The sequence below is a fragment of the Leuresthes tenuis genome, unplaced genomic scaffold (assembly GCF_036924035.1).
Source record: "Leuresthes tenuis unplaced genomic scaffold, fLeuTen1.0.hap1 SCAF_5, whole genome shotgun sequence".
Taxonomy (NCBI): domain Eukaryota; kingdom Metazoa; phylum Chordata; class Actinopteri; order Atheriniformes; family Atherinopsidae; genus Leuresthes; species Leuresthes tenuis.
In genome coordinates this window covers 8,321,623-8,348,300 of record NW_027325359.1, presented here as the reverse complement: position 1 = coordinate 8,348,300, position 26,678 = coordinate 8,321,623, and the positions used below count along the sequence as shown (strand labels likewise).

General features: G+C 41.5%; 1 protein-coding gene across 2 annotated transcripts in view; it reads right to left on the bottom strand.

Moving 5' to 3' along the window:
• igf1ra (insulin-like growth factor 1a receptor) overlaps positions 1 to 25,046 on the bottom strand; it is a 72,488-nt gene extending 47,442 nt beyond the window's left edge. The window contains exons 1-2 of one of the 2 annotated variants that reach the window (XM_072385778.1): positions 24,484 to 25,046; positions 15,261 to 15,824 (exon numbers count right to left, since the gene is read on the bottom strand). In XM_072385778.1, coding sequence (XP_072241879.1) covers positions 15,261 to 15,824; positions 24,484 to 24,589 — 670 coding nt within the window. In that variant the 5' untranslated portion in view covers positions 24,590 to 25,046. Of the gene's footprint in view, positions 1 to 15,260; positions 15,825 to 24,025; positions 24,085 to 24,483 lie in introns of those variants that run through there. The other variant, XM_072385779.1, reaches the window with a different exon arrangement.
• Between the last annotated feature and the right edge of the window lie 1,632 nt (positions 25,047 to 26,678).

The following is a 26,678-nucleotide window of genomic DNA, read 5'->3' as shown; positions in this document are numbered from 1 at the left end:
AGCTGGCCTGCCTGACAGGACATGCCCCGCCCCACTCATACTCACTCCATAAATCAAGAGCTTCATCTCCGTTGTTGCACTTAAGCAGCGGCAGCAGCGACTGTTGCTTTTCTTTGCTGTGCCCCAAGAGGCCACTTCCTCCCACTGCATTGAAGCCAAGAGTTTAAACACATGCTTGTGTGCAGCCTTTTCTGACACCCGCAGGCACTAAGTGACGCTCCGAATGCAGAGGTGTCTGTCTCCATGGCAGCCCCAAAGAGCACACTGGAGAGAGAACGTAAGTGCATGATAAGAAATAACAACCCTCTTTGATATCTGCATAAACTCCTTCTGAAAAATCACACTGAAACAATGTTTGGCGTGCGTGATGTGGCCTGAAGGAAAAGGCATAGTGTAAGAAGCGTTCATTTAACTGATTTAAGAGACAGAGAGAGTCAAAAACACACAGATTTAACCTGTTTGGGTAGCTACTGTGCTTATTGATTTTTTTCTATGGGTAAAAGAAAGAAACAAGACAGCTGTAAAGAAATAAATAGTTCAAAACTAAATTCAAAGACCTTGGGAAAAAAACAACTTCATTATGGCTTCAAGGAGCAGTGCTCATAAAAGGTCACACACTCAATCCCTCGTGGTTGGAATTTTTTCTTTTCCTTAGCCACTTCAGACTTTTCACTTAATTAAACAGTAGTGCCTTAAGTTTCTACATGATACTTCAGTCCCTTATCAGGCCAAGGTGGGCAGCTGGGTTGTTTTTATGACCAGAAGCCCTCCAGAGGCCCAAGATGCTAATAATTCCACTGCTGCACAGAGCAGGACAAAGTCCAAGAGATCCATTTCATCTATGTACCTCTCATGCCAGCTCAGTGGCACACAATATGATCTATCCAAACAGTCTGTACACTTGTGACCATCAGAGTAATCCTGCTGCTGACAGCACACAAATCAGCCAGCAAGACATTTTCAGCCACAATCCATAATGACTGAATGAAGCACTCCCAATGAACCCAGAACTTTCATCGCCATACTTCAAGGTGAGTTGAGGATTCTTCATTGCTTATCAAGCATTTCAAAGACTTTTTTACACCTAAGTGATGAAATGAAATTGCTGCACGCCCATAAGCCACACTCTCTCTTTCCACTGCTATCATGCACACTCTCTGTCAGGGGAGGAGACCATTGCTTTTTGAGTGTTATCTCATCTAATCTGAGTACCCCTTTCAGTGTGCTTCAAATGGCAGAAAATACAGCATGCTGTGGCAGAAGATATTTAGCAATGAAAATGTTTCTAACTACTTAAACAACTACTTAGGATGATATTTTTTTGCGTAAGAATTGTGTTATGGGGTTGGCACAGCCTTGCACTCCTCACAGCTTCTTTGTGCTCAGGTATCTCCCACACTACAAAGACAACAGGTGATTTCAAATAAGCCTGTGGTTGTCTGTCTGTTTCTCTGTGTTAGGAACATGTTGAGCAAATAACCTTTCTAATGTGTGTTCCGCCTCTCATCCAGTGTTAGTTGGGTTATGCTACATTTCCCCCTACAACCTTCTACAAGATAAATTGGACGTAGTTGATCAACGAATATCATGGCCAATTTCATATTGATCACTTTTGATGTTTACTTTGAGCCCGTTTCCACTGAATTATACTGCAGTTGAATGCATTGACTCCACAGAAATGAACACACCTGGAGGTATGATGCAGTCATATGGATCCAATGGGGAATTTGCGAAAAGATGAATGGGTTAGAATAACAAAATTAGTTAAATGTGGTCAAATGTATACGTCTTTCTGTGAAAGAAATGTCAAAGAAATTAAATTTACTTGTTACACAAGTGAGCTTTCATCATGCTACATGGTCACTGTGCCTCATGAGATGCCTGTTTCAGGACAGTCTTGAAATTATGCGCAGAATGAGTAAAGATGTGTTTAAAATCAAATAAACAAGAATGGGGGATGGAAATTTTCCGTTTTGTTTAGCACGATGCCAATAGTGTTTGGGGTTGGATCGCTGGTCTGACAAACCAATGATACACTCTATTGTTGAATGTAGGCATAGTTTGACAATTAAATACTTGTAGAAGAGAAAACCTTTGAAACAATACTACACACATACACAAGAGCCTTGGGAAACTATTTTATCATGTGGATAAATAACATCTACCTGCAAAGCAAACACATTAACATCATAACACAACAGCCAGTTGAACAAATATTACTGAATGTGCTGTAAGTATGCAGATTCATATACATTTATATATAGCACATGGAGCATATGCTGAAAGTCAGTGACACGCACGTCTGCTCCTGCATCGTCTGTCTAACGATACTTTTTCAGGCCAATACGTTTGGAAGAGGATTTTGACATTTACTTTAAACATGGAGAGTTGTGTTTGCGTTTTAAGTTAATCTCAGTCCTACAAAAATGTGCTGTTGACTAAAGACTGTGTCATGATAGTGAAAAAAATGCTCTTTTGTGTGTGAGCTCTCAACCAGAAAAAATCTTAAGAGCTAATCTGTAATGTAAATATTTCGAAACAACTAACTTCAACTTTTACAATTTTTTTGAAAAAAAGGTTTACAGTGCTGAAAAGGAGACAAAGGAGGGAAAAACACAGCACTGCACCCTGTGCAGTGAATGAAACATACAGAAGAAAAGGCAGTGACTAATAGATGTTATGCTCAAACAGAAACAGAACAACGTATTCTAAACTACAACAGAAGAAAAACAAAGACAACCACTCACTAATGTAGCCTAGGACTTTCTTATATGAAAAGGATAAAGGGGTTCATCGTTACATGAAGATTAAACAAACATGTGTTTAACCCTCTGGGGTCTGAGCTGTAATGACGTCATGTGATCTGATCACGCCGGCGTGATCATAGACCTCAGAGGGTTAAATTGGACTTTCTATCTTGCCCACCTACCACAAGACATTAATCCTGCTGGGTATTTTCGACATGCATCTGTAATGCACTTAGGGGCACAACAAAACACTAAGTCAAAGGAGGACAAAAGTTCGAGGGGGTTTTCCTAAACAGGAGGATCAGCGTTTTTACCCCACACACAGGAAGGGGGAGGCAGGAAGCAAGAAAAAGTGGTGGATGATAATACCACACATTATGCAGGGAGGTTGGTGGAATGCAACAACAAGCTTCTTACAAGCAGGTACATGTCTGATTTGGAAAATTGTTAATAGTCCATAGAGGACAGGGTAGTGTCTCACAACGAAGAAATGTTGTGACTCAGATCACAAGTAAAGTCAACTTTTTTTTTTCTCACAGTGTTTTTTCACTGAAGTCATGGCATTTTCAAACCATGTTATACTTAAAAGGCAAGGCATAACAGAACAAAAGCCCAAAGCAAGCATAGTGTAGGCGATAGAAGAGAGGCTACCCTGAGTAAATAAAGGAGCGTGAGTGATGAAATATGAATGACAAAGGGCGATGTTTACATGCAGGCTGTAGGCTAGGGCCTGTCATAACTATCAGACAGCCACAGAAAAAGTCATTCCTGATTCACACTCAAGTGCAAACAAGCCCTACAAGCCTTGTTTCAGTAATTGATGCAATAATGGGGGGGGGGTTGGTGTTAGAATGGGAGGAGTCCCAGTCCAGACTGGGACTTCAAAGGTATCATGGATGCTTATCAACAAATGCGCTCTCATCAGACACAAAAGGATGGAACAGATGAAAGGAGTGCTAATGCACCTCCTCAAACCCGCAACAAGACATCCTCTCTGCTTCATCAGCAGAGACAGGCTGACACAGGATGATGCACAGTATCAAAACACATACTACAGTACAGACAGTGGGTCAGTAAGCAAGCAGATCACTCAACAGCACATGCACACTTCACCTTTTCATACAGTAAGGCTAAGAAGTACTGTAGCAACTTCTGGGCTCTCATGTCTAAGAATCCACTCACTGACAACTGAACCAACTTCATCTTATGATTGAGGCTATTTGATCAACTTAGTATAAGTTGATAAAAGCTTGTTCTGTTTGACAGCTATTTCAACAAAAATACTTTATGACATGCCATGTTTTGGTATAACTTATCTCTTTGTCAGATTTCACTTCAGTGGAATTCAGTGGAAGTGAATAGGATTTTGTTTATGGATCGTACAGCTCTACAGAGAAAAAAGGAAACCTTTGAAAAATTTAACATTATCCCTCATCTATCCCAGCCCTTGCCAAGATGACAAATCCCTCTGCTGATCTTTTAATGGGTCAGCACTCTGTCGTCACACAGGCGGGCCAGTAGGGTCAGGGAACAGTGACAGAACTGTCCGGTCACCTTACCTTACCCCATCTGCCACACCAGAGTCACAAAAATCTTTAATGCCCTGCAAATCTAAAGCCAATTTAGTGAGGATGAATGAGGACAGTGGCAGCTCCCAGGTGACCCGGCCTTCCCCTCCCCTCAAGCAGCAAGCAGAGATTGAGCTGCAGTGTGGAGCTCCAGAGACCTCTATATTTATCTGACACAGTAACAAGCTGCTGTCTGAGTGCTGCATGGTGCAATACAGCTGTACAGTTTGTCCGTATTCAACCCCCGTCACTGCTCCACTGTGACCAATCATGAGACACTGAGCACTGACCCAGCGACATGTCATCGCCGTGAGAGCTGTCGAGAATGAAACTGTACGTTCACGTCTACGAGAACAAGACCTACACAGAATTCTGATCATCACTTCACACGCTGCTGGGTTTCTCTAGAGGAGGAGCCACATTTCAAACTTGAGAGGCATAATTCATCCTGGGCCACCCCGATGTTAACAAAGCACCAACTGGTGATTACTGTGTTGGAGTGGCCCATTAAGGCGAACAGCCAAGAAGCTACTGGCCTGCCAAGAGAGCCATGCCAAGAGGGCTGGAGAAGGCAGAGGATAGCCAGCCACCTGTGGCCATTAGGGTGCGTGCTGACAGCTGCATTGGCCCTGGGGATCCCACCCAAACAAGATAAGGAGAGAACAAGGAGGCACCGAAGAGGGTCAAGGTCATTCTTTAGTCACAGACAGAAAGCAAGTAAATGACATGAAAGGTACAATAAATCACAAGTGTTTAATACTGTTTGTAAACTCAGCATTGTACCAAAGACAAAAGCATCAGAGAAATAATCGGACAACTCTTTCCCCGCAAAACTGCTGTTGTTTTGGTTTTGTTTCATGCTTTATGTTATGTCAGTGCTTTGTTGGGTTTAGGCAACAAAAGTACTTGATTAGATCCAATCTCTCACATATTCTGTTCACATTGCCAAAGACTTTTATTATCATGGTTGTTGGTGATGTCAGCTCATCCTGGGAAGAAGTCCGACTCTCAGATTGTCATCATCTTGGACAAACCTTTCAACTGGCCACTCGTTTCAAGCACCATTCACTTTCCCTTCCATATGTCCTTTATCAAGTAAAAACAATCTTTAAGATGTAACCTTTATGCTAAAAAATGGAAAGTTTTGATAAACAAATGGATTGTGCAATAATGTTGTCATAGAAGCAGACTACAGGATCTCTGCAACATCAATACACTTCCACATAATTATAGTGAGTCATGAATGATGACAGAGAGGGATTACTTTATGAGTCTATAGACTGTTTTGTTTGGCAAATGCTGCCCATTCTACCTTTATGCATATGAAATGTTGACACTGACAGTAACCAGGAGGACAATTTGTAAAGTGATGCAAACTTTGCTTGGAGCAAACATAATGCGGGTCCTCATTCTGGCATAAAAGGAAATAAAAGAAAATGTTTGAGCAGAAGTGTGCGGTTGTCACAGGCATTTCATCAGGCTTTGTAATTCATGATCTTCCTTTGTAATTTTATGATGTCCTTTCATCTTGTCATTGAGCACATGCTCCAAAGAAAAACAGACAGTAGAGCACCGCAGGCACGTTGAGGCCTGCTTGATATCTCTTTTATAGATGGTATGCACACAAAAGGCACGTACAAACACCATCATCAGAATCATGATTCATCCTTAGAAAAGCAGCTGCAGGATACAATAATGGTTGCCTACTCTTTCAACAATAATTGTTCTACTTTTGATGTAAGATATAGCTGTAAACTTAATGGGAGCTGGCTGCATTGTTTAGTACCGAACCAAAACCACTAGGTCACAAAGCATTAAAACATGTAATGCCATATGTACACATGGCCATAAGAATTGGGTTGTTTAAAAAAAAACAACAACAGCACACATTTCAGACAAGTGTGAGGGGATAGGTAGAGGGAGCCGCTCAGATGCCCTTTACCACACACATAACTGGGAGAAAATAGAAGAGCAGTGTTGCTGTGACCTCAGCAAACCTGACTAACTATTCTGGCAAAGCTGGATACTTTCCTCTCTCTATTCAGCAAGCCAGTGTACATCCTCACCTATACAGGAGAGATTTGTCAGCAGGAGATTTCTTTTTTCCGCTGTGGAATTAACCCATGCCCTGAGAGCTTACTTGCAGGCATGGCACATTATCTCCCAAGAGTCACTGCCAAGTCAGCCAAGCTGTGAGTAAATGGCTGTTCTGACCTGAGTTTTGTGGAGGAATAGAGTTGGGACAGGCAGGCAGGCAGAGACACAGCTCAGGCACCAAGGGCAAACACAGGAAGCATACGAGGGCACTCATCTTTCTCACCTCTCTGAGAGGCATCACAAGAGGTGGCGATAGCCCTCATCCTTCCTGCCATACAAATCAGGACTGAGGGAAAGCACCACAGAGCTGGAGTGGGGTTGGAGGGAGGTTGCACGGAAGTTATAGTATTCGAGCAGATTTATGAATGAGTGGCGAGGGTGAAGGATGAGTCACAGCTTCCGCTCTGCACAGCCAGAAGGCAGCAGGCAGCCTATCACCAGAGGCACTGGGTGGCTCAAACAGGCATCAGACAGGCTGGAAACACATTACACACTGCGTAGCTAACGCTTACGCAGGCATTCATTCACACACAGCAGGCACAGTCACAGTGGACACAGGCAACCTGGGCACAAGATGAGGAAAATTTGTTAAGAGGGATGGCTTGTGAGAGAAGAGAGCATATGTCTGAGAGAGTGTCAGTGTGTTTGGATGCACATGCAAGTGTGTCAGTCTCCAAAGAGACTGGTAGCAAGACACACGTCCTATTTTTGGTGAGAGGAAATCTCAAAAGAAGTTGATCTGTCAGTGCTTTGAGAAAAGACCTTTGGAGGGGCAAAGAGAACATGAGTCAGATAAACTTGCATAGCAGACCATCAATGGACAATAAGCTGCACTGTTCACACTTGGATAATAACACACTGTATAATCATGTCATCATGACTCTGCAAACTCACAAGTTACTTTTTTTTTTTTAAACCAAGAAAGACTGTTGTTGACATTAAAAGTTAGTAACATCAGTCAACATGGGCCTGTGGCCTTTCATCACACTGAGGAAATTTTAATAATTTTACAATTTTGCCTTTGCAAGAAAGTCCAAACACATTAAAGTGTGAGGTGAAAAGAATTCCACCCCAGACCTCTCAAAAGTCCAAAGGCAACCAATAAAACCAATTGAGCAGAAAAACTATTTGTAGCCAAACTGAGTTTTCCTCTTACTTTAAGGGGGGCTAAGGTTCTGAGTACTCCGCATGAAGGTCTCTGCTGTGGGCAAAAGTACTAAGATCAGCTGCCAACCGATCCAAGAATGACATTTATGAAAGTGACCTGGATGGGAGAATCGCAGCAAAAGCCAAGAATGAGGAGGAGAAGAAGGCAGGGAGGGTGCAGAGGTGGAGATGAGATGAGTGCACTGAAACTGAAGCACCCACACACCAGCAGGTTGTAAGAAATGTGCTTTCAGATCTTTGATTTGTAAATTAATCGAAAAACAATTCATTCTGATATAAAACTCTGGTACAAATTCACTGTTGGGATTAATGTATTAACTATCTTGTGAATTAAAAACAGTGTGGGATGTACATCTCACTGTGTAGCCTTTCTTGCCCATGGACCACCATTTTAAGAGGCATAAGCATGCGAGAGCATGATCTGGAAGTCTGACTTCCAAAATAGTCATTTGTCTGCTCGAGATTTATGAGAGCCTTTTGTTTGCACGGGCCACTCACATATCTCTAAGACACAATTAGCCCTGGCAAATTGCTTGTCTTCGATAAACATTGTAAATGTATGTAAATATGTACATACTTTAAATAACCGAAAGAGCTGCGAGATTCCTGAAACTCTGCTCATCCAATACAGGCACACATTAAGAACTAATACTTATCCTTCCCCTTTTTAGGCATTTCAGGTACCTTACTCTACTGATTGAAAATACTGACAGGTGATGTGACCTCACAAGCTTGGTAGCGCGGCTTGGACTTAACACTAATACACCATTTTTATGTGCGTTTAAACTTTGTCTTTTAAAATGTAGGTACACTCATTAAAACTGGTAAATAAATCCAATTCCCATTGCCGGAAGTAGCATGTTTACCCTCAGTGTGCTGAAGGCAAATAACAAACACTGAACTGGAGCTAATTCTTGTACTTAGCATGAGTTAAGTCCTGTAAGTATCACTCCTTCCAGTCGACAAGCTTGTAAGCTATAACAACATGAGGGGATGACATTACACTGCGTCTTGGAGGCTGTGAGGTTTTCTCAGGCAATTGGACTAGTTTATTATTTCAGACTGGACCATGGGCGTTAACACCAAACAGCCAAACTGTGAGTGAGCTACTTGCTGTATTGCAAGATGGTCAGTCAAATGAGAGGTTTAAAAAAAAAAAATAAATCAATCGGTCTCATATCTTTATGTCTGTGAGTTGCTGCTGTGGGTTTTAGAGCCTCTATGAGGAATTTTATGGTTATTAAATCAGCTGAGCCCATTTTTGCATCCCGGAGTGAGGAGCTCACATTGAAAATTTGCATGTGCCCCTTGGTTGTGTGTTCCCAACAATGCCAACTTGAGCTGGAGCCGATACATAGCCATGACTACTAAAGAGTGTTTTGAAGATGGACTACATGCTGCTTAAAAGCTTTCCCATTGCACTCAAGAGTCAAATGTTAGCAGGATTTTTTAGACCAGCGTAAAAATATATCTAGTAGATCTTTTTAGTCACAATCATCCCACCTCCCAGTGGCCAAAATCAAACCTCCAAAAAGTCAATAGGTCGGCTGTCGAAAGGCAAATGAACCCAGATACCCTTGTAAAAAAGGTTTTAGAGGAGGTCTCAATGTTGTAAATACCAAAGTAAAACAGACTAACACGCAAGGATAGATAAAAGACGCTATGCTTTTCATCACAGAACATAAAGCCAGTGCATCTATTCCAGCGACACCAAGGTTTTAACAGGACTTAACAATAGTACCTGTTTATTATAGGAATCAACAGTAACATACATGCACATGCCTGTACACAGTAAGTGCACACAGAGCCAAAGTTTACTGAACATGACGACTGTGTTGTATACACATATAAGTCCCAAAGATTCCTGGCAGTAATGATGCACAGGCCTACACTCTCTCTTTTCCTAGGGAGCTGTGGTGATCCAGCAAACAGAAGGCAACATGAACCATGCCCAGGGATAAAACACAACTGTGATCATTCCATTGTTACTCCGGTTAAGGGGGGCAGGAAGGAACGAATTCGATCAACATGAGTATCATCTCTTCGGCACCAACACTGGCTTGCTGCCAAGGCTTTGTACAAAATGGAGCAAAGCGCAGGGGAGTAGTTCATGCCCATTGAGAACAGCGGATGTATGGGCACTGAGTCATGGGACTGAATGTGCCCCCAGGAAAGCACCGGACTACCAAGACTGGAATGTGAGCTTTTTTTCTGTTTCCTGTCCCTGTAACCACAAGACGCTGACAAGCTCCAGAAATTCCATTAAATATTTAAAAGCTTCCTTAAACAGTATCTGTGAACTCGGCCCACCATGGCACACAACAACGCCAGACAAACATAGAATAGACCACACATTGATTTGTTTAACTTATTCTAATTGCAAGTAAGACACAAGTGGTCTCTGTATAGCCTTGTACACTTGGTCCACACATACAGCCTGTGTTATTTCCCCCTCTTTATCCCCTCACAAGTGCAATGACTAAGCCGGCAGGAATTTCTACCTTATATACTTAAAGGCGCAGAGTCATTTTATCTAAATTAACAAACATGCCATATATATATATATCAATTTAACTCCCAGCAAGTACAAAGTGAGCATTATTTCTCGCAGTGCAATATCTGTAGAATTAATCTCAATAACAGGAAAATTGAAATCTGCGTTAAAATCAGAAATCACTTTGCAAAATGGTGGGCATTCTGTTTTTTGTCTGAATAATATTTTCTGAATAACCTCTTTTCATGTTCATTAGTCATTAAGGATGTCAGCATTGAGAGTCAGAAAAATAACCAAAATAAAAATTCCAACTAAAGAAACAAATAATTTAACAGGTGGTTATTGTGCGCAGTAGTCCCACTGTTTCAAATCAGCTCTTTATGACACAAAGTGCCCAATAAACATAAACCTGAAGAAAAGCAATATTTTCAGCAGACTCCATTCGCCACGGATGTTGTACATAACTGCAGCATGCTTGACATGCCAACATGACGTTTTATGGCAACACAACATGTTGTTAGAAAACTCCAACTTCATCAACACTTTATTATTATACTGTTAAACTTTTAGATGATGTGTTGTCAAATCTTGTGCAACTGGCACATATTGCATGCATACTGTGGCTCCATACATCACTGCCAAGGTTCCCTCTGAATGAAGCCCTGAATAACTCATGTAAACGTGACCTGCGTCTCAACATGTGAATGCTTTAACAGACAAATGAAGCCATTAATGTTAGGTTACTTATGTCCCAGATGGGCACATTTACTTTTTTTTTTAAGATAATTGGTTACAATAAGACAGCTATGGTTCACCATCAGTGGTATCCTTTATTAATATATTATCTATCTGATCTGCCTTTCAGAACTTGGTTATAATTATGTTGCATAGTTTAGAAAAGAAAAAAAAAACGATAGTAGAGTCTGACCTGAAGTGGCCTCAGGTCAGAGTGTGCAGACCAGATGTACCAAATACATCTTTGGCAAAACAGAAGTAAACATATTATCAAAAGAAACAAAAAAAAGCCTCCTCATGCTGGTGGAAAGCTCTTCCAGTTGTCAGGGCTCCAAACTGCTTTAGTTCTGCCGAGTTTCCTGTGAGTTGAGTATCAGTTCAGAGCAAAGACTGTCCGTAGCATAACTGGAGAGCAGGTCTCTTTATGTTAAATTTTCATCTTACGTCAAGGCCCTAAAACTGACACCCAGCAATAGTGTCCGGTTTCATTTCTCTTTGGCTTGTTTAGAAAGCTTTGACAGTTTCAGTTTGTGTTTATTTAAAGAAAGACAATAAAATCTGAATTAGACACAGTCAGGCTCAAAACATCAATCAATATCTTTCATAAAATCATATGTTGCAGACATTGTGATTTTTTGATTCAGACAAAGCAAGGTAGCAAGGGTTGAGAAACTAGTCTTGAGTGCCAGTGAGTCCCAACCTACCGTCAGGTCAGTTAATGTTTGATAGCATATAGAAGAAAATAGCTCTGTGACAACTTGAGAGTAAGGGAATGTTAGCCTCCCTGTGCAGCTATGGAGATTAACCTGACCCGAGACAGGGCATGTATACAGCAGCACACTTTCTGCTCATCTGTCTGATTCCAGCAGGCTTTAGTCTATCTGCTTTTGGCTCAGGTTCAGCAGCAGAGGGTGAGCCATCTGCAGCAAACATAGACCTGAGGAGGCAATGTGACCCAGCCTGGACACATTTCAGTCTGGACTCCCCACCAGCACCACCACCACCATCCCTCCCAACTCAAAGCAAACATCATGTAATGTCAAAGGATCCTGAGTCTGGCCAAACAAGCTGGTTGCTTGAGACCATTGTGAGAGTGAGAGAATGTCTCCAACAAGTAAACAGTTGAGATGTCTGACAGCCGGGGCTGTTAACAGCCCCCGATAAGCCCTGCAGAAACGAGTGAGGTGAAAATAGTGAAAGAAACACCAGCAGAACAACTGACAGGGACAATCAGAGATGAGGCTAAATGAAGTGGAGAATGCCAGTGAGGAATAAATGAACAGACAGCATGTGTGAAAAGGGAAAAGCAGCAGCAGGAAGGGTAGGGAGGATACATGAAGAAGCATGGGGGTGTTAAAGGAGGAGGAGGAAAAACAAGAGGAGAGACGGGTGTTTTTCAACACAGAGCACCCTTCACAGAGAGATTGCTGTTGAGCCAGTGTATTTGACATTTGTCTGACATTTCCCCTCAGTGCCCCTCCTCTTGTGTACGTCTCCTCAGTAAGGGCCTCTCTGCACATTACGACCTGCCACTAAAAGCACCCGGAAACTCTGTGCCAATCTCCCCTTCCCTACACTGTTGCTCGCACTCACTTCTATCCAGTTGCAAGTAACCTGGCATTATCTGTTCATCTACAGATTTCAATTACCAATGCTGTCTGAGAAAACTTAATAGAGTCCAATCTGTAATGGGAACTAGTATCTGAAGACTGGACAAACATGTGGAAAGGAGTAGTTTTTTTTTCTGTAAAGCACTTGAAGGGCCCAGAGGCTAAAGCACTGATCTAGCAGACAGCACTCTCCCTCGTGTAGTGTAATTAAAGAGAAGACCAGGCTGTATTGACTAGAAAACCACTGCATGCCCTTGAAGGAACATCTGTACTGGAGAAAAACAAGGCAATTATGCAAAGGGGTGGGGAGACGAGAGGAGGAATCTTAAGCAGGAAAGAGAGAAGCAGACATATCAAGAAGAAGAAAAAAACAAAACAAAGACGGGCATAAAGCCTGGGATATTAAAAGACATCGCCAGTCTTCTCTAGATTCATTCTCTCTTCATATTGCTTGAGTAACTCCTATTTCACTTTTTTAAAAACTATGTAGCTCTCTGAAGCCTTTATCTGCAGCCTTGAGACCCCAAAGCCCTCCAGATGAATGCATTTATCTTGACCTCGACCTGGGGCTCTGAAAGAGGCTGACTGGTCTCAACAATACTCCTGCTCTGCCTCTTAAGTATGCTGTGTGAGAACAACAGAGGGTTTCACCACAAAACACCACATAGCATCTACTGTGGGAGGAACAGACGTGACTAAACAATCGTAAGCCTGCACCTTTCACAGTGTATCATTCTGGAAACATTCAGGAAAACGTTGTTTTGAAAACGTTTTAACAAAAGGGATTCAAAAAACCCCACAAAATTTTTAATCTATATTGTCAGTTGTGTGTGGATTATACAATTCATAATGTGCAGGAAACACCAGCAGGTCACTGCATCCATGAATAAACAAAGACAAACACTAAACACCAAAGCTATTCTACAGAGACAGACGTGGTCATGGGGGGAGACGTATTTTCAATTTCCACTATTTGTTCTGCAGGTTCCCACAAAGAGAAGGGGGGTGTTTGTGAGTCTGAGGGAGAGGGAGGGCATAGGAGGAACATGTTCACAGGATTAATTTTATAAATGAAAATGAGAGGACAAAGAAAATGGTATAGAACACAAGTCAACCTCATCATTTTCGCCACAAAATATGTGTGTCTCCATGCCACGGTAGAACATTGCTGCTTTGTCTCCACAGAGGGCTCTCAATGCTGAATCTCAGCCACAAAAAAATTTGCATCTTTTGAACGTCTCAACAGAGGGGCAAAAGATGGAAATTTCTATCTTGATATCAGGTAACAAATTCAAATTAAAAACCAACATGAAGAGTCAGTGATATATTGGGCCTCCAGATCAGCTTGATTATGCATCAACAATGATTCTACAGGTTTGTGGTACTGTAAAGAAAAGGCTCTTAAAAAATGCATCGTCCAACAAGTATGGAAATGTATCGTAAAGGGATGAGAGCCATCAAATAAATTGGTGATTAATTGTTGTAAGGCTTCCCCATGGAGGACTCAAAAATCATAACATCAAAATGCCCCCACAAAGAATAGCCAAAGCCATATGGTAGAGGTCAAGGGTTCAGGATTTTCCTTTAATCTGTCAACCATCTGTATAGTCGTTGCAACCAACTGGTTTCTCAATAACATGTCTACACAGAAGCCAATTAGATCTAGAATCTGAGTCCCGGCACTGTGTCAATAACCTATTCTGTAGCTTTGCGATTAACCTACAGCTGATTTCCCATCATAGGTTATTTTTAAGGGCAGTCTGTGAAGGAATCTGAACCTCTGATAAAAACTCAATGGGCTCTTTTGTATTCGAAGAATCTACACTGTAAGACCCTGAAGCAAAAAATGCCAGAAACACTGTGAGGGTAGCCTAAGGAAACAAGTTAAACTTGATATCGGCAAAATAGCTGCATGAATAGCACGTGGGAAAGAACATTTATGTAGACCTAAAAAAAGAATGGTTGGACTATGCCAGAAAGCAGAATGGTATTTCTAGGAAAAGCCTCATTAACAGCTCAGCTTTGTCTGCCTTATAAAAGAAATACAGCTGATCCAATTGTCCCAAAATCTGACCTGAAAGCACAAGCTGCTCACAATGAATGAAGTTTTAAATCAATTATAGTTTTAAAAATAACAAAATAACAGTGAGGGTATGATTAAGTTTCTACAAGGTGCCACAGTCACTGTCAGAGCTTTCTCAATGATTGAGACACGTTGAATACCGGACTGAAATACACATCAAACCTGCAGACTGAAAAGTAAAATGCCTTTAAATAACATGACACTCCCCTGAACTCCTCAAAAAAATGCATGACCCCACCACTGTGCTAAAGTAAAGCAAGAATGACCCTCCCTTCATATTCTTCAGTATACCCCTTTTCATAAACTGCAAAATCTCCCCCAGGCAAATATTTAGCTGACATGGTCCAGACTGGAAGGCTACCTCATTTCTTGGCAGAGGTACTTTAACCTCAACTGAGTATGTCTCACTAATACCTGGTGCTCTATATTGCAGCCATCCTTCATTCCATAAATAGCCTGATCTAAAGACAAGGTCTCTGTAGTGAACAGAGAGGAAATGTTTTCGCTGGCCCGCAGACAATCCTGCTGCCTGACGGAAATAAATGAAAAACCCTGCAAAGATTCTCAGGACCTGATCGCTGGTGAAGATTTGTGCAATTACAGAATGTTTGTGAGACTGTAAACCACCATCCAAGATCAAAGTCACATCTGTGTTTACTGTACTTTCATTTGAAATGGTGCACAGACCATATCATGATTACACTTGATTCTTCACCTGAGGTAGTCAGATTTAGAGATAAAACAGAGAATTCAAGTTACCTTTCTGGCACTGGTTGGAGGTCCAGCAGCGGTAGTCATTGTTGTCTTTGAAGGATGTCCTCTGACAAAGAGGGTTATCTTCCATGATGCCAGGGCAGACATTGCCACACTCCTTTGCCTTCTTGTTCCCATTGATAACATTATTGAACTCAGCATCCATAATCAGTGACCAGTCCACCGAGTCTAGGTAGCAGAGCTCTGGGTTTTTTTCAATCCGCATGGCTCCACGGGTGATGTTCCTCAGGTTGTACAGGCCAATGTCCTTTAGGCTGGTCATCTCATAGATCACCAAGGCGTAGTTGTAGAAGAGATTGCGCCCACGGATGACACTCAGGTTAGGGAAGAGCATGCTGAGGCTATCCAGGCCCGAGACACGAAAAAGAAGCAGGTAGTCGGTGATGACGGTCAGCTTGGGGAAGCTGAGGGAACGGAAGACCTCCTGGTGGATGTTGCTGGTCTTGTCGTTGATTAGGAGGATCTGCAGGTAGCCTTCCACCACTGTGCAGTTCTCGAGCCGCTTGAAATCTAATAGGTCATTTCGGATGTCGATACTTGGGCTACAGACTGGAAGACACAGAGAGATGACACATGTAGGCCAAAAAGTGGGTAAAGCAAGACATCATTAATGGTAGAGTGTTCCAGTTTTTGTTATTCTTTATTTTCTACTTTACATTTCTAAAGGTAGCACAGGTGTTTGGCCACATTCAGATTAGCATGCAGACTACATTTCCCAAAAATTTTAATTACAATAATCTCCTTGAAGCATTAAATCCTGTTAGTCAAGATGGTGACCCTGGCAGAATGCATTACAGAGCCGTGGAAGACTGTGTGCAACTTTAGGACACCAAGTTCCTACTACATTTAAGAGGAGTTCTCAGTGTTCTCTCAGGTAGGTATAACTGTGACAAAGTAGAAACCATCATCGGGTTGAAGAAATGTTTTTTTTTTTAGTTTCACACTGATAGGCATAGGTTAATACGTTGGCACTCCTGTTACAAATCAGATGCAAACCCTGCATGCAAACCGTGCATTTCTCTGTAAAGTGTTTTGCCTGTCACCTCAAATAACCTCAGCCTGTTTGTGAGCCAATTCTCTGAGCTTCGAAAACAACACTTGAAACCACAGTGCCGGGAGCGTCGGCTGACAACATTCACACTTTCAAACAAACCTGAACAACAAAGACACTATTTATTATTGATGTTAATCACCTCTTCCAGAAAATTGAGTGATAACGAGCAACTTTCAGACATACAAAAGGTAAATCCTTATAAAGTAAATCCCAGTTGAAAGTCTTATTTATTGCCAGTTTTGGTAGTTTGTCAAATGTGCCAGGCTATGACATTTTGGCAAGAAGATGCAGACAAGTTTGGACTTAGAAGCAAAGACATGTATTGACAAACTCCCTGTCAACAACCATGAAATAAAAATAGATAATTTAAATCCTACTTTAAAAAAAAGAACTATGTAGCTTATAGTTAAGTTTTCATGGCATCCATGCCAAGTGCCCTACAGTAATTCACCCCCATACGTCATCATGGTACCTGTCTTTGGAGTTGTGCACTGATCGCAAGAAGGATGGTCATTCCCCACGCTCCCCACTCCCTGCGTGATTTCCATCATTTTAATTTAGCCAGACCACAGCTTTCCACTTCACTTGAGTCCATCTTAACACGAGCTCAGGCCAAGAATGAAAGTGACAGTCTTTCTTGGTCTTCTACACACGATTTTCTTTGCATAATATTCAATTCACACATTTGGAAACTGAGACAAACTGCGATCACTGACAATGGTTTTAAGAAGTGTTCCTGAGCCCAGGCAGTATCACGTCTGATTTGAACGTAATGCCACCTGAGAAGCCAAACATCACAGGCATTCGATACTGTTTTCATGCCCTGTCCTTTGAGTACACAGCCTTCTATCCATTCTTTTAATTATATTATGTACAGTAGATTAAAGTAGCATCCCCATCTTTGCATCTGAAGGGATCAGCCACTCAAATGTTCTCTAAATACCTATCGATATTACTGAACCAACCCAATTAGTTCAATCTAAATATTTGATACGTTGTCTTTGACTTGATTAGATATAGGATTTGAATAAGTAGTAAATAATTACATTGTGTTCATCTTTACATTTTACACAGCATTTGAACTTTTATGGAAACCAGACTGTACTAAAACATGGTGGACCAACATGAGTGTGTTCTATGAGTTGTTTCTTTGCGCATGATACAGTTACAGTCTATTATCCTTAAAGATATTGTTAGATTTTACTGTGTCATTTTCTAAGTTGTTGTGTTGCCCACCTTACATAGTATTCAACATTTGTATGTCATTCTCTCATTGTTCTAATTTCATTAGTGAAACTGCTCGTGGTTTCCAGATTCATGCCATGTTGAAAGTGATACGTAAATGTCACTGGACCTGACCTGGTAAGATTGCCGTCACTACTCTTACCCAACAGTGAACAGGGTACTCATTCAGACATGAGGCTTTCACGTTCAGTTGAAATGAAAGGAGTGCTTGTCTGAAAAGGGCTTTAAACAGGATTCAACAGGCCAGGCTTTAGAAGAACAACACTTGGTCCAATGATAACACTGTAGAAAGATGCAAAGAAAAAGTGGGGTGACAGACTTTGATATGACATGTGTCAGTAAGGTAGTAGCTTAGTGCAAGAATTACTTTATCTTTTCTTAAGACTTCATTCACTATCCAATAAAACAAATTAACAATACATTTTTTATGCACCAGCAATCTGTGGTTGCAAGTTTTAGCTGCAATAGCAACATGGCCTCGCTCAATTTTTAGTTATTTAGTTATTTTAGCTAACTATTTCAACTACTTTTCTTTTTCTTTTCTTTAGAATACTTTATAAATTCCCTTTCATAAATTGCTTCAACATTTTGCTGTCATTTAATCATTTATCCATCACTTTATCATTTGAAACTATTCTTGTTTAACTTCATAGATATTTCGCACATTTTGGTTTCATACATTGTTTTAAGCTGTTTATTTTTTATCATATTTCCATAACCCGTACAAGTCTTTGATTCCATTGGTGTGAATCATTTTACACTTTATACTGACAGTAAATGTTATAGGTGGACAGTGAGCTACTTTAGAATCTTTGAAAGATTGTGCCTGTAATTGTTATTGGAGTATAATTAGACAATTTATGTATACTTCAGAAAACAAAGTCTAAAAGAAGGTTTTACAATTGGTCCAGGAAACGCATTGACATATGAGCTCCTTGGTTAAACTTGTTATGCTCTTACAGAGGCTTAGGACGGCGATGCAGTGGTACCGCCACAGCGGCTGTCCAATAAGGTTGACTGTTTTCAAGGCTAGTCTTTGATCCTTGTCACAACACCGTCTAATCATAGCAAGAGGTTAAAGCAAAGCACTAAACTATTTTAGTCCAAAAGAAACATGACGGCACTGGGCTGGTTTTCTTAAAATGGGTAATTAACAAAAGAAATACCATAGAAATGGCACTTGGGACTTCTCTTTGGCTCAATCATAACATCTCTATGCACTCAAAATGTCTCCCAAAGTAAATTCACTTCATTTCAACAGTGATGTTGATGTGCTTTGTTCCATATAGTCTGCCTAAAATAGAAGCCCCATTGTTTAAGGGGGTGAATGGGCTATATTTGCTCCTGATGGGCTGTTTCGCTTCTCCAATTTTAGAACGGAAACAATTACTCCAGTAGAAAATAGTATTTGCTTTCTCCAATCAACACCAATGCCCCTGGGCTCCACTTGTGAGCCATCAAGCTGCATGTCTTCTTTGTTTCATTGAGAATTTTCTTCCAGCTTCTCCAGCAGTCAGGGAGAGGGAGGGAGGGAGGATGGGTGGAGCCACTCAAATACAAAGAGTAATTTGTTTGTTGGTAAAGAGAAGCTCTGGGCTCCACTTCCTGATGAGGGCATTAATAAAATCAGGGGGCGTCTGGCCAGAGAAAGATAGGATTTCAGCCAAGCCAAGCTATTGAGAGGCCATCGTAATGCAAAACTGAAAAGAAAGAAAAAAGAAAACCGCTATCAACTAAATGTTTTTCTGTTGTAAATGCTAAAGAAAAAAAATGCTGTGATAGAGAGGAATGACCACAACCCTTTGCTCATTAGGCATATCCAGAACCAGCAATTACAGTCGTTTCCTTGAAAAAAGACTAAGGAGATTGGCTCAAACTAAGCCTTCAAGTCCTTTCTGATTCCAGACAACTCATTTGTTATAAAGATAACAACACTTAAATAAGATTTAGTTCCCAAATCTTGTATTCATCAATAGTGAAGATATTTCATCACACAGCGATAGTTTCACCACACAGCGATAATCCTACACATGTGCCCGTCCCTCCCTCCTGTGTCTCTTTACTCTTCTCACTGCTGAGTAAACACACATATCTCCACAGTGTAATGCGATCCATTAGCTCATGTTTATGATTGATAAACCTTGCCCTGGCCCTCTGTGGAGATGTCACACCACAAACACATACACACCTGCACAAACGAAGGCAAACAAAACCCTGCACACAAGATCAAACCAAATATAACGATCACCGTTTGTCTTAACATCCCATAAAATCTGACTCAAATTCAATAAACATGCTCCACGTGTAAATAATAAATTCAATCAGTTGGGACTGACAGACACAGAAGATTGAGATCCGGACCTTATGCAGTTCTGTTTATTAAAGGGCCACAAAGTGAGCATTCTGGGGAAGCACTTAACTGGATCCTTTACCAGACTTCCAGCTGTAAACTCCAGGAAGGTAGTTAAGCAAGATTCCTCCCACCCATGTTTAGTTTAAGGACAGGCCTCATGGCCATTTCTGGTTTGAGGTATTTGAGCTCCTAAAACTCCAGTGACCAGAGCATGTACAGATATGTACCAAGTGCAAGCAACATTATAGATAATCTTTTCAACTATGGACTATGATGCAAAAAGAAAAGAAGCAGGAAAAAAAGAAAACCGAGCCAGTTTCCAGTTTTCTATCGAAAGGACTTCAGTAAAATATGCAGACTGAACGGATGATTTATTCAAATCTGCTTATTTTCTGCCTTTTTTATACTATCATTATTTGCTTATCTAAGCAGTGAATTTGACAACAATTCTACATTCTGTTACATTTAAAAACTTATAGAAAAGATTTCTGAGACAACCGCACTTTTATGAGACTGAGAAAGTTTAGGAATAACTTCTTCTGAATTTTAAAAGGAGATTTTATATTTCCTTTAGTTTATGACCAACAATAAATTACCCTGTTTTATATTATGAGGGGTGCACAGAAACAAAAAAAAATTCACTTATGTGTCAGATTTGGAAATGATACAAATTCTAATGCACACTGAGCTCCAAATCATCCCCTAAAATTAAGCTCATCTTCAAACTGTGAGGGAGCTTGTCGCTGTGCTGTCACATCAACTCGCACCTGCCACGTCAACTGGCTCTAATCCCCTACACAGTGGAAGTCATCTGACCAGCGGGCCGGTGGGCCGCTTCCACTCCGAGGACCTTACTTCAAACACTGTGGCTCAAATATCACCAAAACCCCAAACAGTAACTCTACACTCACCATCATAACAACTTGCACACAAGGACACCCCCCCCCCCCCCCTCTCTCTCTCTCTCTCTCACCCAAAATGCAGCAGAGGACAGGGGGTGGGGAGCGTTATGAGTTACAGTGAGCTGATTTTTGTGCAATAATTCGTTTGATAATAGACTCGTGAAGGAAGGATGCATGAAGAAGAGGGAATCGGAAGTCCTTGATTTTAGTGTGATGACTTTGTTACTTTTATTTGTGCCATAAAGTATAAAAACCTATGTTTGAGAGGTCACAATATCATTCCTACCACTGATAATGGTGCAGCTGTTGGTGCAGAAATAATTAATTAATAAAGGAATTGAAAGTAAACCAAATAAGGAAACATTAAGGCGTTATGCTGTACTAAATGTGATCTACTTTAAGATGATTAGACCAAGGAATTACAATGGATTGTGCCTTAATCTGGAACTATATGAAAAAATACCTGTTGTTTTTGACAAGTTCTTCATTCAGAATGTATCCACGTTCACACAGCTCTCATCTGATAAAGCAAGCACAATCTCTTACAGGAGCTTACATTTGCTATCCAAGACACAGTGAAATACTCCACAGGCCATTAAACCAGCAGCCAATGATGCATGTGCAGTTGGTCATAGACTGCATCTGAGCAAATACTGATGATGATGTGCCATTTGAAGTAAAGCGTTAAATCAAGCATAATCAAGCATCAGCTGTCATCCTGGAAGAGGTACAGGGCAACATTTGACGGTACTCTCATAAACTAGCCCAGTGACACACTTTCAAATCCTTACTTGGGGCACGCCACTGACTCAGGATGTCACGCAGAGTCCTGCTGCCATACACAGAAAGGTCCAAAATAAACTCATTCCCATCATGGAGCTTGCTACCCTTTTCACTGGGGGCGTGACAAGGCATTCTGCATCCAGCCTGCGCAGAGGTGGGGAGAAAGTGGATGCATAGTGGACGGAGTGAAGGGTGGGAGAGTGTATGTAACAGCATTGTGCCAGTCACAAGATTGAGTGGGGCACCTTAGAGAAGAGTGACAGCAGTCACAGCTGAGCCACTCGCCCCATCATGACAGAGAGCTGAGCTGCAACAAGCCCAACCCAGAGGGAAAGGTGGGAAAGAAGGAGTGCCTGTCAAACACAATGCTCACTGACGTTTGATTATCTATTCCACCATTCAGCTTTTCCTAGGCAACGTGTTCTTACATAAATAACTGAACAGGAACACTGGTGTGCCCTCACAGAACAGGACAGAGGGTGCCTGTACTCACACAACCCCTGCGCCAATGCTGCTGATGACACATCTATTTATAACTAACTGTAGTGCTCCCAAGTGATGAAGTTAAGCGCATCACTTCATGCAAAAGAGACTACTCCATACGAAAAGCAAAAGCCTAGAAAACAGTTTACAAACTCACTACTATTCCAATCAACAAAACCATGACTGTTTCTCTAGCAAGTGTATTTCTATTTCTATTTCTCGTTCTCTATCTCTTTAAGGAGCTGCATAGTTGGAAGCTATGGCATGGAAAGGCTATAGCTGTGAGAGAGATTACATTTTTACTGGCATGGACAGATTATCAAAATGAAAGAAAAACGGTCAATCCTGAATTGATTTTTTGGGATATTTCTGGTTTTCCATTAAGTGGTGATAGCAAGTGGAAATCCTGACCCTCTACAGCCAAGTGAAGTAAACATATTCAAGTGATAAACTGGTGACACAAATCCTGAATTATTTGCTGTGGAAAGTCTGATGTGTTATTGATCTCACAAAATCAAAATCTGAGGGCAAACACTTATCTCCCAAGGGTGTTCATGGGTCTCTCGCTCTGCTCAGAAGGGTTCAAAGAACGTTAATGCGGTTGGAGCACCGCTCAATAGGAATCAATTAAGTTTTTACATCTTTTTGAATGCTAATGGGGGTCAGTTTACATGTTTTCTTCCCATGCCAAGATGTCACCACCTTTGGAAACAAGTGAATTAATAGAACGGATGCGATGCAGCTGGCAAACACACACAAATAAAGGCAAGTCAACCATGTTACACACACAAGCACAATCTCCGGGCTTGAGGTGGAAAGATGTCAACACAGTAGTGTTTAATGAGCTGAATGAGTGACGCCTGGGTTTGTCAAAATAACAGATGATACATGTCACAACTCAAAGGATCGACTTTGACAAATAATGGAACTGGAGAATTGTGATTACTTACAGAAATGCAGCCTTAGAAATTAAAACTCACTTGTGTAGTCAATAATTATTTTCAACTCTGAGGTAGAAGACTGCAAAATATTTAGTTCAGACAAACGCAAGAATTCGCCAAATTATCTTCAAGCTCCACTTCAACTGCTTTTTTGTTGTTGTTTTTTAAAAGATAGATTAGATGTTCTCTTTGCCCATTGTGGAGCTTTGTGGAAAAGCACATGTATCAGTTACATACTGATGTTATAGATACTGTATATTAGCCAATGAACAGAAGAGTGACTCGAGTGGATCAGTGATCAACAGCTATCTTTCAGAATTTGCTAAAAGCAGCTTCGACTCTGTCCACAGCAGATTAAAGGAAAAAAACTGAAATAAATAAATGAAAATACATATGCTTACTCAGGTTATTATATGCCACCTCTAATTTTTCAATTATAAAACTAAACTTGACACTAAAATTAGCTGAGTTTGGCAAACAGGCTTGATTATACCTGGACCTTAGCAGAAAAAGGATACTATATGTGTAATTTTAATACAGATCTGCATTTTAGGGCCCTATAACAACTAAACTAATTATTTTTCAAAATTGAAAGCAAGAAAAGTGATTAAAGATTACAATGCTGTCCTGACCTGTGTTGTTCAGTAATACCAAGTAGCGCAACAGCACATTTTGTAATCAAGTGAATTTTTTTTATGCTTCGTACGCTGTCATCCATCCCTTCTTAAATTTCATCAGTCCACATGAGCACAGTGTGAAGGCTGGAGTGGACTTCTTTCTAATTCACGCACAGACAAGTATCGGTGAATAACTGCCTGACCATTTCCACCGTTTCCATCCTTGTAATTATGAAATTGCCGTCGACTGTTTTAACTCCCGACGTGGGTGTCTCACGGCGTCACATAGAGCAAAGAAATGCCCGAATTTGTCTTCTCTTGCGCGGCGACGCCACACTACGAAATGCAAAATGGCCACATGGTCGTAGTAACCTTCAGCTCTGCTCCCGGGATTCATCCTCAGCCTTCTCCGCCTCTGACGTTCAAATGAAGCCGGGGTAGCTTAAGAGCTCGAATGAACAAAAACGGATTCATCAAATCAAATTGTCATACGTAGCCTACTACTGTGACTATTTGTGGTTAATTGTAGTCACCTACACTGAGGCTGAACCACATGGTTCTCTGGAGCAAACGCACCGTTTTGACAGGCACAAGTCAGTTGCGCCGCTGACCGGCTTTGTCGCAGCCTATCATTATATCTAAAAACAATAAATATTCAGTCCAGTTCTCCGGAAGACATTTAAACTAATTTGCTGCTCCTCACCAGTCAGTATCAGGCTTCTTTCGATGGAGTTAATACCAGGTGACAAAAGCCGAACCGTGCATTCCTCCTCCTCCTGTTTAAGCTACACATTTATTTCCTTTTTCTAACTACCATTATGAATACTTACTCTCTCCATGTGTGGACCAAATGCAGACAGTGGAGACAGAGAGCATCAGACCCCAAAACAAGGTCAGGCTGCCCATCGATGTTTCTGATCTCACGTTCCAGATCATTATTTTCCTCTTAACGCCAACAAAAATAAGGACGTGGAATTCAAATGAAATAACGGGGTTGTACACATCAGCTCCTTGGCAGAGAGTCTGTGCTTTAAAGAAGAAGAAAAGAAGAAAAATAACAAGTGTCCGTAGCTTGAAAGCTACTCTTTGGCAGCCTGCAAATGCGTGGTCGCTCTTCTGTCTGGCTCTAAAATTTCAATAAATACGCACAAGTGATCGGTGCAGAGGACTGCTTGCTTAAAAATAAAATTAAAAAACAAAAAACATAACCAGTCTGCTATTTTTGCCGATCACTGGATACTTTGGCTGCTATGGCACACAGGCCAGTGATTTTCCTGGATAAATGATGGTAATCACCATCTTCATTCTCCATCTCTTGAAAACAGCAGCACATCTCCAGCGCGATCAGGCCTGGAGTTGACAATTTAAAAAAAAAAATGAATTAAAATTAAAAATCAGTTCAAGGTTTTTTCACCAGTAGCCTTTGCCACCACAATAAATTAACATCAGTGTAGCTCGCAAGAATCCCCCGTGAGAAGGACTGTATGAGAAGGAGGTGCATTGGAGGAAGAGGAGGAGGAGGGGGGGCAGAAAACGCGTCCAGATCCACAGGGGTGGTGGCTGAGAGGTTGAAAAATGAATGAAAAAGCTCTTTGCCTATGCCATTCAGACAGCACGGGCTATCGATCCCCGCCGAGCAGCCCCGGCTCGCGATGAGAAGTCGTCCTTAAAACCAATTTCCCTGCTCCCCGCTTGGACTTATCTCTGCCGTCAGTCGGGATTTGCAGCTGAAAGAAATTACCAGACTTGTGCCACGCAAGAGAATGGGTCTCCAGCTCTCCAGCTAGACGACCTCGGTTGGGGTGGGAGGGAAAATGTGTCCACGCAGTTGCCCGTCTAAGACGGTTTCTTGTTTTGCTTCCCACCAAACGGGAGAGGGAGAGAGAGGGAGGGGGGGGTCGATAAAAAGAAAAATACTCCGGTGATGCGTTTATCCAGGCTGAAATCCTACGGCTCGCCCTCCGTTAGCGCAGGCTGTGGGTCTCTGCCCCACCGTGGAATCGCTGCTGTAAACAAGAGTCGGCGTCTCTCACACAGAAACGCACAGCTACGGATAAGGTGGCCGGTGCATGGCTGAAGAACCGGACTGGATTCAGACCCGCTGATCCTCAAAGAGCGCAACATCCCAAACAAAACGCGCACACCCCTAACGGACTGTCTCTCTGAGCGAAATGCGGCCCGGGATTGCAACAACAGCAGTGATCAAATCCAGCGATTGATAATCATCCTCATAATTTGTGCGATTAAAGACGACAGTACCGTCTGCATGTCCTCACTTGTTAGAATCACGTGTCTGAGATGACAGTCTTTCAGTCCGCGGACTGTCTGGTGAAAGAAAAATACAGTTTTGTATGTTATGGACGTCTATGCGTGGCTCACTTCACTTCGCCCACGCACGAACCAGGTGTGGCTGTGTTTTAGTTCGCTCTGTCTGTGCCAGATTTGGTTGGTATAGACTATCCAGACTATATCGTTTCTACTTTTCATGCTTAGTTCGGTTATTTTGGTGTAAATAAAGAGAAGAAAGAATTAGATTTTTTCCTTCACTGAGCCTCCTCATGGTGTCAAACGGGGCACATTTCACCAAATTGGCAACGTTTAAGGTCTCGCGTTGATAACAAATGCTCTGCTTGTGACACATAAGCATGTGACTGAGAGAAACTGCTGCACTGTCCTGTGTTTTACACACTGTCTGTGGGGCAATAGATGAATTAAATGACCCATGTGGTGGCTCCTGTTATTATTTTCCACCCGTTTTAAGGAGGGAGCCATATCCAAGAGTTCTTCTTGTGATCACCACGTACTTTTGCACTTAAACGGACTGGATAACACAAACATCATGGGACTTGATGTGGATAGTGTGTGGGATTCAGAGACATCAGCCTGTTGTACAATAACTTTAAACCTTGACATGTAAATCCCATTATCTGAGATGTGTGTCTTCCAGATATGTGACAGAAAATAAATAACTGTTGCGAGAGTTTAACTCTGAAGAATCTGGTGGGGTTTTTTTTCAAAAGTTCAT